This window comes from Rhinolophus ferrumequinum, chromosome 16 (genome assembly GCF_004115265.2).
Source record: "Rhinolophus ferrumequinum isolate MPI-CBG mRhiFer1 chromosome 16, mRhiFer1_v1.p, whole genome shotgun sequence".
NCBI lineage: Eukaryota > Metazoa > Chordata > Mammalia > Chiroptera > Rhinolophidae > Rhinolophus > Rhinolophus ferrumequinum.
In genome coordinates this window covers 9,883,759-9,895,983 of record NC_046299.1, presented here as the reverse complement: position 1 = coordinate 9,895,983, position 12,225 = coordinate 9,883,759, and the positions used below count along the sequence as shown (strand labels likewise).

General features: G+C 48.9%; 1 protein-coding gene across 3 annotated transcripts in view; it reads right to left on the bottom strand.

The window, feature by feature from the left end:
- Window positions 1–11,786, bottom strand: part of RGS10 (regulator of G protein signaling 10) — a 39,009-nt gene extending 27,223 nt beyond the window's left edge. The window contains exons 1-3 of one of the 3 annotated variants that reach the window (XM_033131301.1): window positions 11,398–11,786; window positions 10,863–10,966; window positions 229–347 (exon numbers count right to left, since the gene is read on the bottom strand). In XM_033131301.1, coding sequence (XP_032987192.1) covers window positions 229–347; window positions 10,863–10,911 — 168 coding nt within the window. In that variant the 5' untranslated portion in view covers window positions 10,912–10,966; window positions 11,398–11,786. Of the gene's footprint in view, window positions 1–228; window positions 348–5,376; window positions 5,508–10,862; window positions 10,967–11,397 lie in introns of those variants that run through there. The other 2 variants (XM_033131299.1, XM_033131302.1) reach the window with 2 other exon arrangements.
- Window positions 11,787–12,225: the final 439 nt, after the last annotated feature.

The following is a 12,225-nucleotide window of genomic DNA, read 5'->3' as shown; positions in this document are numbered from 1 at the left end:
TGCCCCACCCCTCCCCCTCCCATCCAGCCATACAAAACCCAGCAACAGTCTGTGCGCGCCCTCCATGTTGGTCCATGACCACCCGGGAAAGCCTTTCCATCTCGGTCACCACAGGTGAGAAGTCCTTATTCTCCAGACAGTGTTAACTGGCCTGTGCTCCCCCCAGCCCCCCACATCTCAACTTCTTCACGTGTCGCATCAATCCCTCCAACAATGAAAAAGGCAAACCCGAAATCTTTTCACGCCTTCTGGGTCTTCCAGCAGATTCTCCAGCGAGGCCGCCCACTTGGCTGTGCCCTTGGGGTTCTGGTGGCTGCTGCAGGAACTCCCGTCACTGTCATGGATGTCTGCAAAGCAAAGTTCAGACTGTGTATGTGGCTCCAAGATGCAGTCCTTCAAAAACATCTGCATATAATGGTCACCATTGTCGTATTACCACTGTGGCTAACGGATTTGAAGTTCTGTGCCAGAATCTATTCAAGGCTCTTAACCCAGGGAACTCATTCTAGTCCTGACAGCAATCTTATGAAGTAGATGCTACCATTTCCTCCATTTACAGGTGAGGAAACCCAAGGCTCAGAGCGGTGAAAGGACATTCCCCTTACATCCTTCCCCTACCTGTCCACGGGCCAACCACAGGCAGCCCTCGGGTCCCACTGAAGCCCTCCTCCAGGCACCGGGGAGCATTAGCGACTCCTTCCCCATCACACTTTGTGCACAGTCTTCCAATTATCATGCTAGGGTATTGTGACTATTTGCACAACTGACTCTGACTGGTCTGAAAGCTCCCATAATCTTTTTTTTTGGGGGGGGGGAATAAAAGGGAGGGATTTTATTCTTCTGCGTCTAAGGATTTACAAACAAGGGTGTTTCCTTTTTAAAAAGAGAAGAGACAATGCTGGTGGCCTGAGAAGGGGTCGTGGGCAGATGGGCTGGGCCAGGCCACCCCATAAGTCTCTATCTTGCATCTCCAGCTCGTAGTTCATTGTCTGGCACACCTATAAAAGTATGTACCAGGGCCAGGATGAAGGTGGGGAAAGGGAGACACTGGCCGCAGGTGCAAAATTTAAGGGGGTTGCCTTAAGACACTCAGGCGTCAAGATAAATTTGATATTTTCATGCAATATTTTGAAAAATCAAAATTAATGAAAGACATTCCGTAATGAACAAAATATCAAAATTTTAAATAAAGACAGGATCATTATTACTGATTTTTTTCTTTTACCCCAGGCTTCAATATGGCTCAGCATCACACTGTTACTATAGGTACAGAATGAATGAATGAATGAATGAAATGAATGAATCTATCTTTGTACCTGCACCTCTGCTACACTCTCTTATTCAAGACACCTAAAAAGCCTCTTGACTAAAGGATAGGGGACAGGGGACCTCCAACTAACACACCTGGCCACTTGCCTGAAGGAGGAAGTGACAACAAAAATATATCTCATTCTATAGAACTTGGCCCCTTCCTAGAGTCAAGGAAAAACCGTGGACTGTCACTTTGGAGGGGCCCAGGTTCCAAACCCAGTTTGGCCAATTCGGACTGTGTGACCACGGGCAAAATTCTGTGTGTAAAATAAAGATCATCCCTCTATGTCTCAGGTTATCAGAAGGATTACAAGAGGAAGCGTGCCAGACCACCCAGAAGCTCAGAGCGGACTCTCAGCAAAAGTTAGTTCTTCTCTCCCCTTCCTTAAAATAAGGCTCTGAGGGTGAACTATTTTTAGACCTAATATTGTTTTCTCCATTGCCCTTTTGTTTTCTTCAAAGTAGAGACATTTTTCTATAAAGAAAGGTTCGAATCTAGGAGAAAAATAAGCTTGAAATTAAGAAATCAGCTAAGTGAATCACTTAAAAGGATAAATGAAAAATGTCTTATAAATGATCATCATTGCAAATAACTAGGGCACCATACAGTTTTAAAAGGTTTTTGGAGGAAAGTTGTATCAGAATACATTGGACTTAACAGTAATTCAGCTTCCATGATCACTCATATTCTATTGGGGCACAACACATACTTCATTTTTCTCAAGAAGCTGAGGCTCCGTCTCCCAGCTTCTGGGAGAACTACCTGGAATTTAGACACTGGCTGGCAGACTTGGACTAAATAAAGCAGAAGCCAGGAGCCTGGCAGAGCTTGTGTTTTAATACACATTGGTGATGGAGCACGTAAGGGAATTATTTGGGACAAATCCATTCCTTTAATTGAGAAACAAACTCACTCGAACACATCACAAATGGATCTGACGCTTCTCTAAAGTGAATCTTCAGTTCGTGGATATTAAATTAGTTCCCTGCCCTCTTTGCAAATCTAGAGTGGCAAGCTTCTGAACACTGAGTTTCTTCCCAGTGAAGTATAAATCAAATCAAAAGGTCATTATTATGAGAAATTTCTGCAACAGGGCTCATTCCGCCAAGCATTTCACTAATTTACTCTTCTGTTCTTTACCGGGAGAATACAGTTTGACAGCTGACTCCATTTCCCCCGCAGAGCTTCTCTTAAGGAAATAAATGTAGGGACAACAAGTTCGCTGTTCCAGGAACAATTCTGAGGCAGCTGCAAACTTCTCTTGCTGTTGCAGAACCACTGATTGGCCCATAAGTTTTCAACCTTGGTCTGAAAGGATTCCAAAACTGTTGACATCCTTTACAATCATAAACCAGACCACATTTTGGTTTTCACTGTCGCTCTGTCATGCAAATAAATACACTGGGTAGATTTCCCATTTAGCCAAAAGAGTGCTCTGGTTAAGCAGATCTCGTTAACTGAGAGATAAGTGAGCTGGCCTCATCATCAGACAACTACCTCCCCTCACCCTTTATTTCATACACTAATTATTTGGCATATTAGGTTTCTGTACCAACTTTCATTTGAACAAAAAGTTTCGCAATTCAAAACCCACCAATCTGATCTTAGAGCCTGGGAAATAAAGGTCCAAAGGGTAAAATGGGTCACCTATCCAAGGTGACCCAGCTGAGGAACTGCTGGATGGAACCTGACTGTCTCTCCATTTTGACTAAGGTTATGTCTTTTTTTTCTTTCTCATTCCTTCTTAATTGGTATTGATATAGATAGCTCTGGATAGATCAGCATTTGCCTACTCCATTCACTTAATGGTGTCTCTCTTTTCCAAGTCATTATCTCCAACCTCCAATGAGACTGAGCAGAGGCCACTCCAACAGGCACTACCCTAGAGATTGCCCCTTCCCTCGGGGCATTTCCATTACTCAGGATCTGTCTCCTGCGCAGGAGATGTCCGCTATTTGCTGATGTATGTAAGTAAGGGTTTCCTAAGCCATGTCAGTTCACTTTAAATGTTATAATCAGTCCAATAATGTGTAGGAGAAAGAAATAACCTTTCTCCATAGCAAACAGCTTTACTTCTGAACTTCAGTTGATTCTAAACCTAAGAATAAAGCAAAACATAGTGTTCACAGCTTCCCAACTCATGGCACTTGGAGCCACAGAGATCCCATATATTTATTTTCTCTTTTCATAGATAAAAGTTTCCATTTTAGATGGATTACACAAGAAGGTAGTTTAGAATGCACAGGTGGGAAAAAAGTTACATTTTTCTTGCAGCTTTAACATCACTCAAGCTCGTAAGGAGTTGGTGATAACATTAGTTTGTTTTGATTTTGTCTAGCTCTGTTTACTTTTGTTGTTGTGCAGTTCAACTGTCAAACATTTTTGCAGTGACAAAAAATGTTGTCGTGCCTCCTGGACTCTTGAAAGTATTTTAGATCTTCAGAATTTTGCAGGCACAATACTTATTTTTCAATAAACTTGTCTTCAGATTAGTCTATCATTAGCTAATAATAAACACACTTGTTTACAACGTGCTGGGTACTGTTCTGAGCTTTTTTCATGGGTTAAATCATTCAGTTCTCACGATGACCCTCTGACGTGGTTAATATTATCCCCACTTCACAGGTGAGGAAACTGAGGTACAGTAACTTGCAAGGGTGGTCCAGCTAGGAAATGGGGAATCATGGTCCAAGCCCAGGCAGTCCTGCTCCACAGAGCTCTACTGCCGTATTTATTTCTGTTATCTGCTGATCGTTACACTCAGAGGCCAGAACACACCAGCCTTGAAGAGAATGATAACAATTACGCTGTGGGAAAAGACTGAGAAAACTGGGTAAGAGTCCAGTTCCATGCAAACAAAAACTCCTATAAGACTGGGCCAGAATCATCCAGCATGCAAGCACATGTACATACACTTTCCATTTACATGTATGCTGTTCTATGTGGTTTCTGGCTTCAATAAAAGCCATTATTTCAAAGACGGTGCAGCATCGCGGTGCAGATGGCCGAGGCTGCATGCTCGCAGCGTATTGCATAATGCATTATTCACAGATTCTATGATATCATAGCTATCAGAGATCTTCTCCACACATTAATTCCTTGGAAATCCGTACTCAAAAGGCATCTGTAACACTTATCAGAACTGAATGCTTGCAACATGGATTCCTGCTAGTAGTCTGCAGGAAGGTCTGGACGACGGGTCCTACATTGACAATTTCCCCAACTCAAATAATATTTAAGTAAAATCAATATCCAGCTTCCTCAACAATAGAATCAACTTATATCGTCAAAAGCTAGGTCCTAAGTACCCCAAAACTCACAGCATATTTTTAAAAGCAAACTAAACATTCAAGCCAGGAAAAGGCAGAAATGTTAACCCTAAATTCTAAAGTGGTTTGGTACAACCCATACACACACACTTACACACACATGAACACACACACACACACACACAACACTTCCCATACTCCTTTAAAATACTCAAGGAAAGTGCATACCCCACAAAACGTATTTAAATCCTCATATTACCTACACCACATCAAACAAATTAAAGAAAAAAAAGTCATCCCAACTTAGAAGCACTGAATCCGTTTGTTAAAACTGGAGATCTATGTAAGGCTCCAGAGAAACTGGGTCATGGAAACACTCCATCTTCTATCTAAATATCTCTTAAGTGTTTATCGGCTCCAGTATCTAGCTTCTGAGAATAACTACCCTTCAAGCATGCAATTCCCTGGGTGGGGAGGTTTGCATGAACTGCCACTAGCAGAAAATAATAATAAAAATTGAAAAGTTTTAAAATAATCATAATAATAGCAAACCTCAAAGAGCAGAGCGGACCAACAGTTTGCAGAGGGTTGGCTTGGCTCAGAAACGGCATCATGGCAGTTTTCACACGAAGTCTGAGGCCACAGAGAAAGCCAAGTGCTCAGGCTGTGCCTTGAAAGGTCGCCTGCACCTGTGTCTGTACACCACACCCCCGCCAGCACCTACTCTGCCCCACCACTGCCCCAGCGATGGGCGAGCTGAGGACATCTGCCACAGGGGTGGGGATCATTCCTTACGTTCCATGCTCTGGGGTCCACCAGGGTGGGGGGAGGACGCAGCCCCAAAATCCACTGCCTTCTCAGAGACACTTTGGGCGAGACAGACTGGGGGCTGCAGGGCTCCCAAGCACCCTTGGGTCCGAAGGAAAAACAAGCCTCAACATCCTCTTTTGAGTGGACTAAACAACAGATGGCCACTGTTTCTAGTTTCTACCAGCGGGGAAGGAAATAAGAACGCTGCACTGTTATTTGTAGCCTCCCTAGAATTCTCACTTTCTAGGCAACGGCCCAGAAAAAATAAAGCTACCCAGGAGCCCTACCTTGGGGGTGAAAGCAAAGACCCTGTCATTTTTTTTTTTTTTCACTTTCCAGAAGCCCTCGTGCTTCCTCTGGGACGTGACATTTATGCATAAACGTGCCCTCACTCTCCTACTCTGCGTCACTCTCCCCTGACCCCTACAGCGAGGCAAATAAGTGACATTTTCCCTCCATCACAGTCAGGTAAACTGCGTTTCTCGAAAGTAAGAGGTGTGTCTTCCTCAGGGTCAGTTGTGTCTGGCACTCACGTGTAGATGTGTATTGATAAATGACTTCTGATGGATTGGTGGGGGTGAGGCAGCGAGGAGGACGACAGCTGTAAAAATAGCTGGCATTTACTGAGCACTTACTAGATCCCATCTCAACTTCACAACAGCCCTTGGGGATCAGGTCCATTGTTGGCCCATTGTACAAATGAGGAAACTGAGGCACAAAAAAGTTAAACAACTTGCTCCAAAGGAGCAAGCAAGGAAGTAGACGAGGTAGGATTCAACCTAAGGTTGTCTGGCTGGAAAGCCTGGAAAAGGAAGGGCAGTGAAAGTTGCAAAAAATGAAAAGGCGGGCCCTTTTTCTCACAGAACTTAAAAATTAATTGAGACGATGAGACCAGGAGATCCCAGGTGGCCGTCTGCCCACAATGCCACAGACGGGCTTGAAGTTTTCTTCGCTGGTCCATGGGGAAATGAGACTAAGAATACGGAAATAATTACCAAGTGAGCTGTGTTGATAGAGTAAAGACAGTCTGGGTTTTTTTGTTTGTTTGCTTGTTTGTTTTTCATAGCCAATTATATTTATTTACATAGTACAAAATTCAAAAGATACAAAAGGGAGCACAAGTGGAACAGGTCTTTCTCTTACCTCTGTCCCTCAGTTACCCACTTCTTCTCCCTATTAGAAGATTCTTGTGTATAAGGATAGTTTTTTACATGACATTATATCTTTCTGACTATTTGGGTGTTAAAACATCCTTGCGTTTGTGGAATGATAAAGATAGTGAATGATGGCTTTGTCTGTTTTTAACGTCCTGCCTGGAGGAAGGAAGAAAGTAAAAAAAGAAAGAAGGAAGGAAGGAAGGCAGGCAGGGAGGGAGGGAAGGAAAGAGCAAAGTCGTCTGCTCCATATTCCTTCTCTAAATATATTTTAACAAGATGATTAAACAGACACTGTGTGAGGTTGGTCAGGTAGCTCTGCACTTGGCTCGCAGATCTGAGTTCTCTGCTCTGTCCCTTCCGAAATGGGCAGCTCCAGACAAGTCCCTGCCCTAGGCGGCCTCTGCAGCTGTCCAGGGAGAGATGAAATGGACAGGCTGCATTTCAGGGGTAGGGAGGGTGGGAGGCAGGAGGCCTGGAAGAGCGGGCCTGTTGGAGCCGGGAGACCCAGCTTTGGAAGACGATGAAGGACAGAGAACACCCCCGGGAGCAAAGGCACAGAGGTGGGAATGTCCAGCCACCCAGGGGCAGACTGGAGAGCAGGGGGAAACGGGACTGGGCAGGCCAGATCAGAGGTCCCTGAGCACCCCACAGGAGAGAGAGAAAAGCTGACCCACAGGCACTGAGCAGGGCCCTTGAGAGAAGGGAACTTGCTTGGAAGGGAAATTTGTCCCCGGAAGTCCGCAAGGGACTGTGTCACTCCTGGGGACGCCTCCTGACAGCTCTTATCGAGGAGCTGCTGCTGTTGCCTGCCTGGGCCCCCTCGGCTCCCACAGCCATCCCTCCAGCAGTGGCTGTGGAGAGCTATCTAGGGGAAGCAGAAGAAACTGGTGAGAGTAAATTTAGTTACAATTTAAACAGCAAGTTCCCAGAGCCCAGGGTCAGGGGGCCGAGGGGATTACTCAACCCCAAGGGGGAAGTGACTCAGTTCACCCCGGAAGCCCCAGAAAATGGGCATCTGCCTAAGTTTCCAAAATTCCTAACAGGGAGGAAAGGAGACGTCAGTTCAAATACAGTCAATGAAGGTAAATGCAGCGTCATTGGCACCTCCACGCACGAGTCTACAAGCTGCCAATGGAGATGCTCGGAGAGGTCAGCACGGACTCAGCTGGCTGTGGCCTGACCACACCGGAATAAGAGGACACCCCTGGGCCCAGCCCGCCCACTATCTCTGTCCCTGCTCTTCTCTCCCTGAACCTGCAGGAGGGGGCCAGTGACATTCTGCAGGGAAAGTTTCCCCAGAGGCCAAGACACTCTGTGGCTGGATTGTTAAAACAAAGACATTAAATTGCTATGTCAACTGTCAGCTTTAAATAAAAACTTAAGCCCAGCAATAAATCTGAAACTGGTCCCAAAGGTTTAATGGGATAATGTATAACAGGCCCCAGAAGGAGGGCCCAGGCCTGGCTGGCAGGGTGGGGATTTCCCTGATGGTCTTGGTCACGGCGGGTAGAGGGCTGTGGTTTTTCAACTAAGCAGCATTGCCGTTACCCTCAATGGTGCAGGTCGTCATGACAGGGGCAGGGTGGGTGGGCAGAATCCTGCAGGGGGTCCTTGCATTTCAGTGGGGCGCTGTGGAAATGCAGCCACTCTCCTTTCCACCTCAGTCCCCGAGATTGAATGGAAGGGTCCCAGGCATGGCCCAGAAAGCTGCATTTTATCAAGCTCCTCCCTCCTTTACTCCAAGTGGTTGGTGAACACACTTCGAGAAACCTCAGAAAGGAGACTAAGGGAATCACACTTGGAACCTTGGAATTAGGGGTTGGGAACGCCAAACCCTCAGCTTAAAAACATTGTCTCCAATATGATTTTGCTGAAATGCAGGAAAAGTCTAGAGTAAAAGGCACCAAAAGACAGGACTGCAGCCAGGTCCAAAACAGAGGTCCAGCAGGGGCGGATCCTGCTTTTCTGGGGCTGGAAGCTTACACAATTTGGAGAGTTACTTTAGGAAAATTCATTTAAAATCACCCCCTCCCCAACAAAAAAAACCCAAACCCAAACCAACAGTACAGGTCCCATGGATCACTTGGCTGGCTTCTTAGTACCTCCGCCTCTCCTGGGGGCCCACATTCCCCCGTTCTCACTCAGTTCCTTCTTTTCCTGCTGCTGAGTAGTGATCACCAAACCGGCAGAGGCTCATTGGTCCTTTCCCATCAAAGGGGTTGACTTTAAACCTAAAAACTGTAAGGAAATTGGGCTCTTGGACGCCAGGCATCCACTACCAACCCATGATTTTTAGCTGCCGATCTATCTGTGACCTAACCAGATTTCAGCAGTCTTAAAATTTGTTGCCCCGAAAAAGGTACATCCCACTGGTGTCCCTAAAACTGTCCCCAGTCTTTCTGAGGTGCAACCTGCCCACATGCAACAGTACCCTAAAACCATGTCTGTACCATAATTCAGTTGCTTTATTTGGAAGATTTCAACCCCAAAATGATCCAAAGCAATGAATAACCTGCACAGGGGTGTTCACAGCGGCTCTATGATAATAGAAAAAGGGGGAAAGAAAACAGCTAGCTAACCATTACTCACTTATTATGTGCCAGGCATTGTACTAGGGACTTCATATGTTTTAGTGTATATAATCCTACAAACTCTATGAAACCCAATTTACAGATGGGGAAACTAATGCAGAGGTGTATTGGTAAACCAGCTCTCCTAGGGGGGAAAAAAAGCTTGACTTTTACCATTCCTGGTTTCCATGGCGTAAATAGCCAATGATAGCCAATTTCAGGCTAGGGATGGTTTAGCACCAGCGCCAAATTTCCCGATAATTTAGCGGTTGGCTCACAGGTCAAGTAACTTGCCCAAGGTTGCTGAAAGATAGAGTGGAAACCAGGAGTTTAACTGCACAGTACAGGCTCTGACCACCACTCCACAGGTCTGGGACTATCCAACAATGGGAAACGGCTAAAATGAACACTCATAAGGGGCTGCTTTGACCTACAGGCAGCAAAGTAAGGTTTACATGACAACTAACACTTACAATAACCCTATGAAGTTCTACTTTATTGGGCTTGTCCTAAATATTAAATGCAATGATTTGCATAACTTGATATGGGAAACCAGCTCGAATTAAGTCCTCAAAGAAGGGTAGCTATGATTATTCCATTCTGCAGATCCTTATTCTGCGCAGACAGAGGGGTTCCCCTGCTCCTAAGTGGTGGAGATTCCGGACCCAGCCAGTCTGGTTCCAGGCCATCCTCCTAACCACAACGCCCCTGATAAAATATGATATTAGATGAAAAGAGGGTAGGGACCAATGAGTACAGACTCTTGCTATGCAAAAGTGACTCTTGGAGTGGGAGGCCGCAGAAAAGCCTCTGAACTCCAGAGTCAGGCAAACCTGCATTTGAAAGATTCCCCATCACATAAGCTACTTACTGTGTGATCTGGGGCAAGTTACCTGACAACTCCCGCTCCCTCCTCTGTGAAGTGGCCATAGCAATACCTGTCTCATGAGGTTGTGCTAAGAGTGAAGGGAGAACTCACAGACCGGGGTGTGAGCACAGGCCTGGGCCACATTAAGCGCTCAAAAAGGCGCAGCTATCATTACGAACAAAAAGGTTGTAATTAAGGGTATGGTTTCATCTCCACCGTGGGGTTTTTTGTCCTATCAGGTAGCCCCAAATTGTGGCTCAGGCTGGCCCAGAGTGACAGCCAAGCCGAATCCTTTGTAATGTCAGCGATTCCCTGCCGCAAACTACAGAGGTGTCCTTCTCCACCCTGGTGTTCACGTTCCCTCGCGGCCCAGCTCGGCTCCACGGGGCAGAACTGAGGGCGCCCGGCAACCCAGGCCCTGACGCCCAGTCGGATGCGGGGGACCCAGCCGAGCCTCCTCCGCACGCCGTGCAAGCATCTTTCGCACCAGCGCTCTCAGCACAGGCAGAGAACTCCAGAACTGGGGGGGACCCGCGCGCCGTTCTGCTTTCGAAATCTACAGTCCACGCTAACTGCAAAGTTTGGGGGTGTTTTGGATCTCCTTTTTCTCCCAGACAATCAGTAAAAATAAAACTGCCGTTGTTCCTCCTTTCAGCCAAACTTCCTCCCCCGTGCGCCTCTCGGGGCTCTGCGCTCCCGCCGCGGCTGGAACCGCAGTGATGCTGGACGGCGCAGGGAGAAGTGGCGCGGTCAGCCAAGGTTGTCGTCGGGGCGACATCGCCGAGCCGCGCCCGAGCACAGGCGGGAGGGTAGGATGCGCGGACCGCTCCTCGCGGCGCCCGGGGCCCCAGCCCGCAAGTCCCCGGGACCGCTTACCTGACGGCGGTCGCTTCCTGCTGAGTCGGCTCACCGCGCGGTTAAACATCGCGGCGGGCGCCCCGGGGAGGAAAGAGGAGCAGGCGGGCGGCGCTGCCGCGGAGCTGGAGGAAGGCGAGGAGGAGCAGGCCGGGGAGGGGAGGAGCCGGATCAGCGCCGCCCCGGCGCGCCCGGCCCCCGCCCCGCCGCGCGCCCCACCACACGCCGCGTGGCGCGCTCAGGGAGCCCTGCCCGCCCACCCTGCGGGGGCCCCCGCGGTCCCGCCCCGGGTGCCAGGACGGGTCAGGATGGTCCCAAGAGACTTCCAAGCGCCGCCACGGCCCGGTGCGGGGGATGCCTCGCGCTCTCCCGGAAAGAGCCCGCGCCGCCCAGGACTTAGGAACCCTGCCCGGGAGGTTCGCGCGTCCGGGGGCCCCTCGCCGCTCCAGGGCGAGCGGGAGATGCCGCTCTGGGCCCCGCCCGTCCGCCTCTGTCCATCCCAGCCTCCCGCCCGCTCCCTGCAGCCCGAGAAACGGGCACGGCGCCGCGGGTGTACCGCGCTTCTGGGCGTCGCGCGCCTTCGCGGAGCGGCGGGGGCCGGGGGTCACCGGGGAGTTCACAGACCGGGAAGCCAAGGGCCCGCGATTCTGCAAAACCCGGGCGCGGCCCAAGGCCTTCTCTTCCTTGCCCCCGGCATCCAGGATCCCAGCGCTCCGGGACCTGCCCGCCCCGCGACTCCGTGGGCGCTGGCCCTTCCCACTGCGGCGAACGCCAGTGGGGGCGTCGCCAGGGTCGTGGCCGCACTACCCGCGAGCGGAGCGAGCCGAGCCGCCGCGGGTGGGCGCCCTCTGCCCTCGGCCTTGAGGCTCCAGAGGCGGACCTCGGGGGAATTCTGTAGGCAGCTTATGGGTTCCAGCGAAGAGCGATGCCTCTGCCCCGCACACAGGCTGGCGGGGACACTTCTCTAACTTTGAGGACACGTGGCGTACCTTCCGGAAGGGCCTTTGCGCTCAGCGCTCGACAGTGCTGTGGCTCTGATTTTTCCTCTCCCGCCGCCAGTCAGTCACCTGCTCAGCCCCGCCCGCCCCACTCCCCGCTCTATTATCTCATTTTCTTCTGAAAAACAGCCCAAGAAGGGATGTCATTAGCCCCACTTTCTTGAGCATTTGCTTTGCGAGGAATTGTCTTTCTGGCGAGTCTTATTTTTTTCTCCTTGTGTATCTGGCTTTGTCTCTAAATTGCTCTTTATTTTTAGCTGTACTAATTGTTATTTTTCTAAAACGATCCCCCGTCGTTGGCCCCCCCTCCACCCATCCTTTTGCAGTATTTTCACTAGTTGGCACTTTCTTTTATATCTTCTATTCTGAGCTTCCCATTCCGCTAA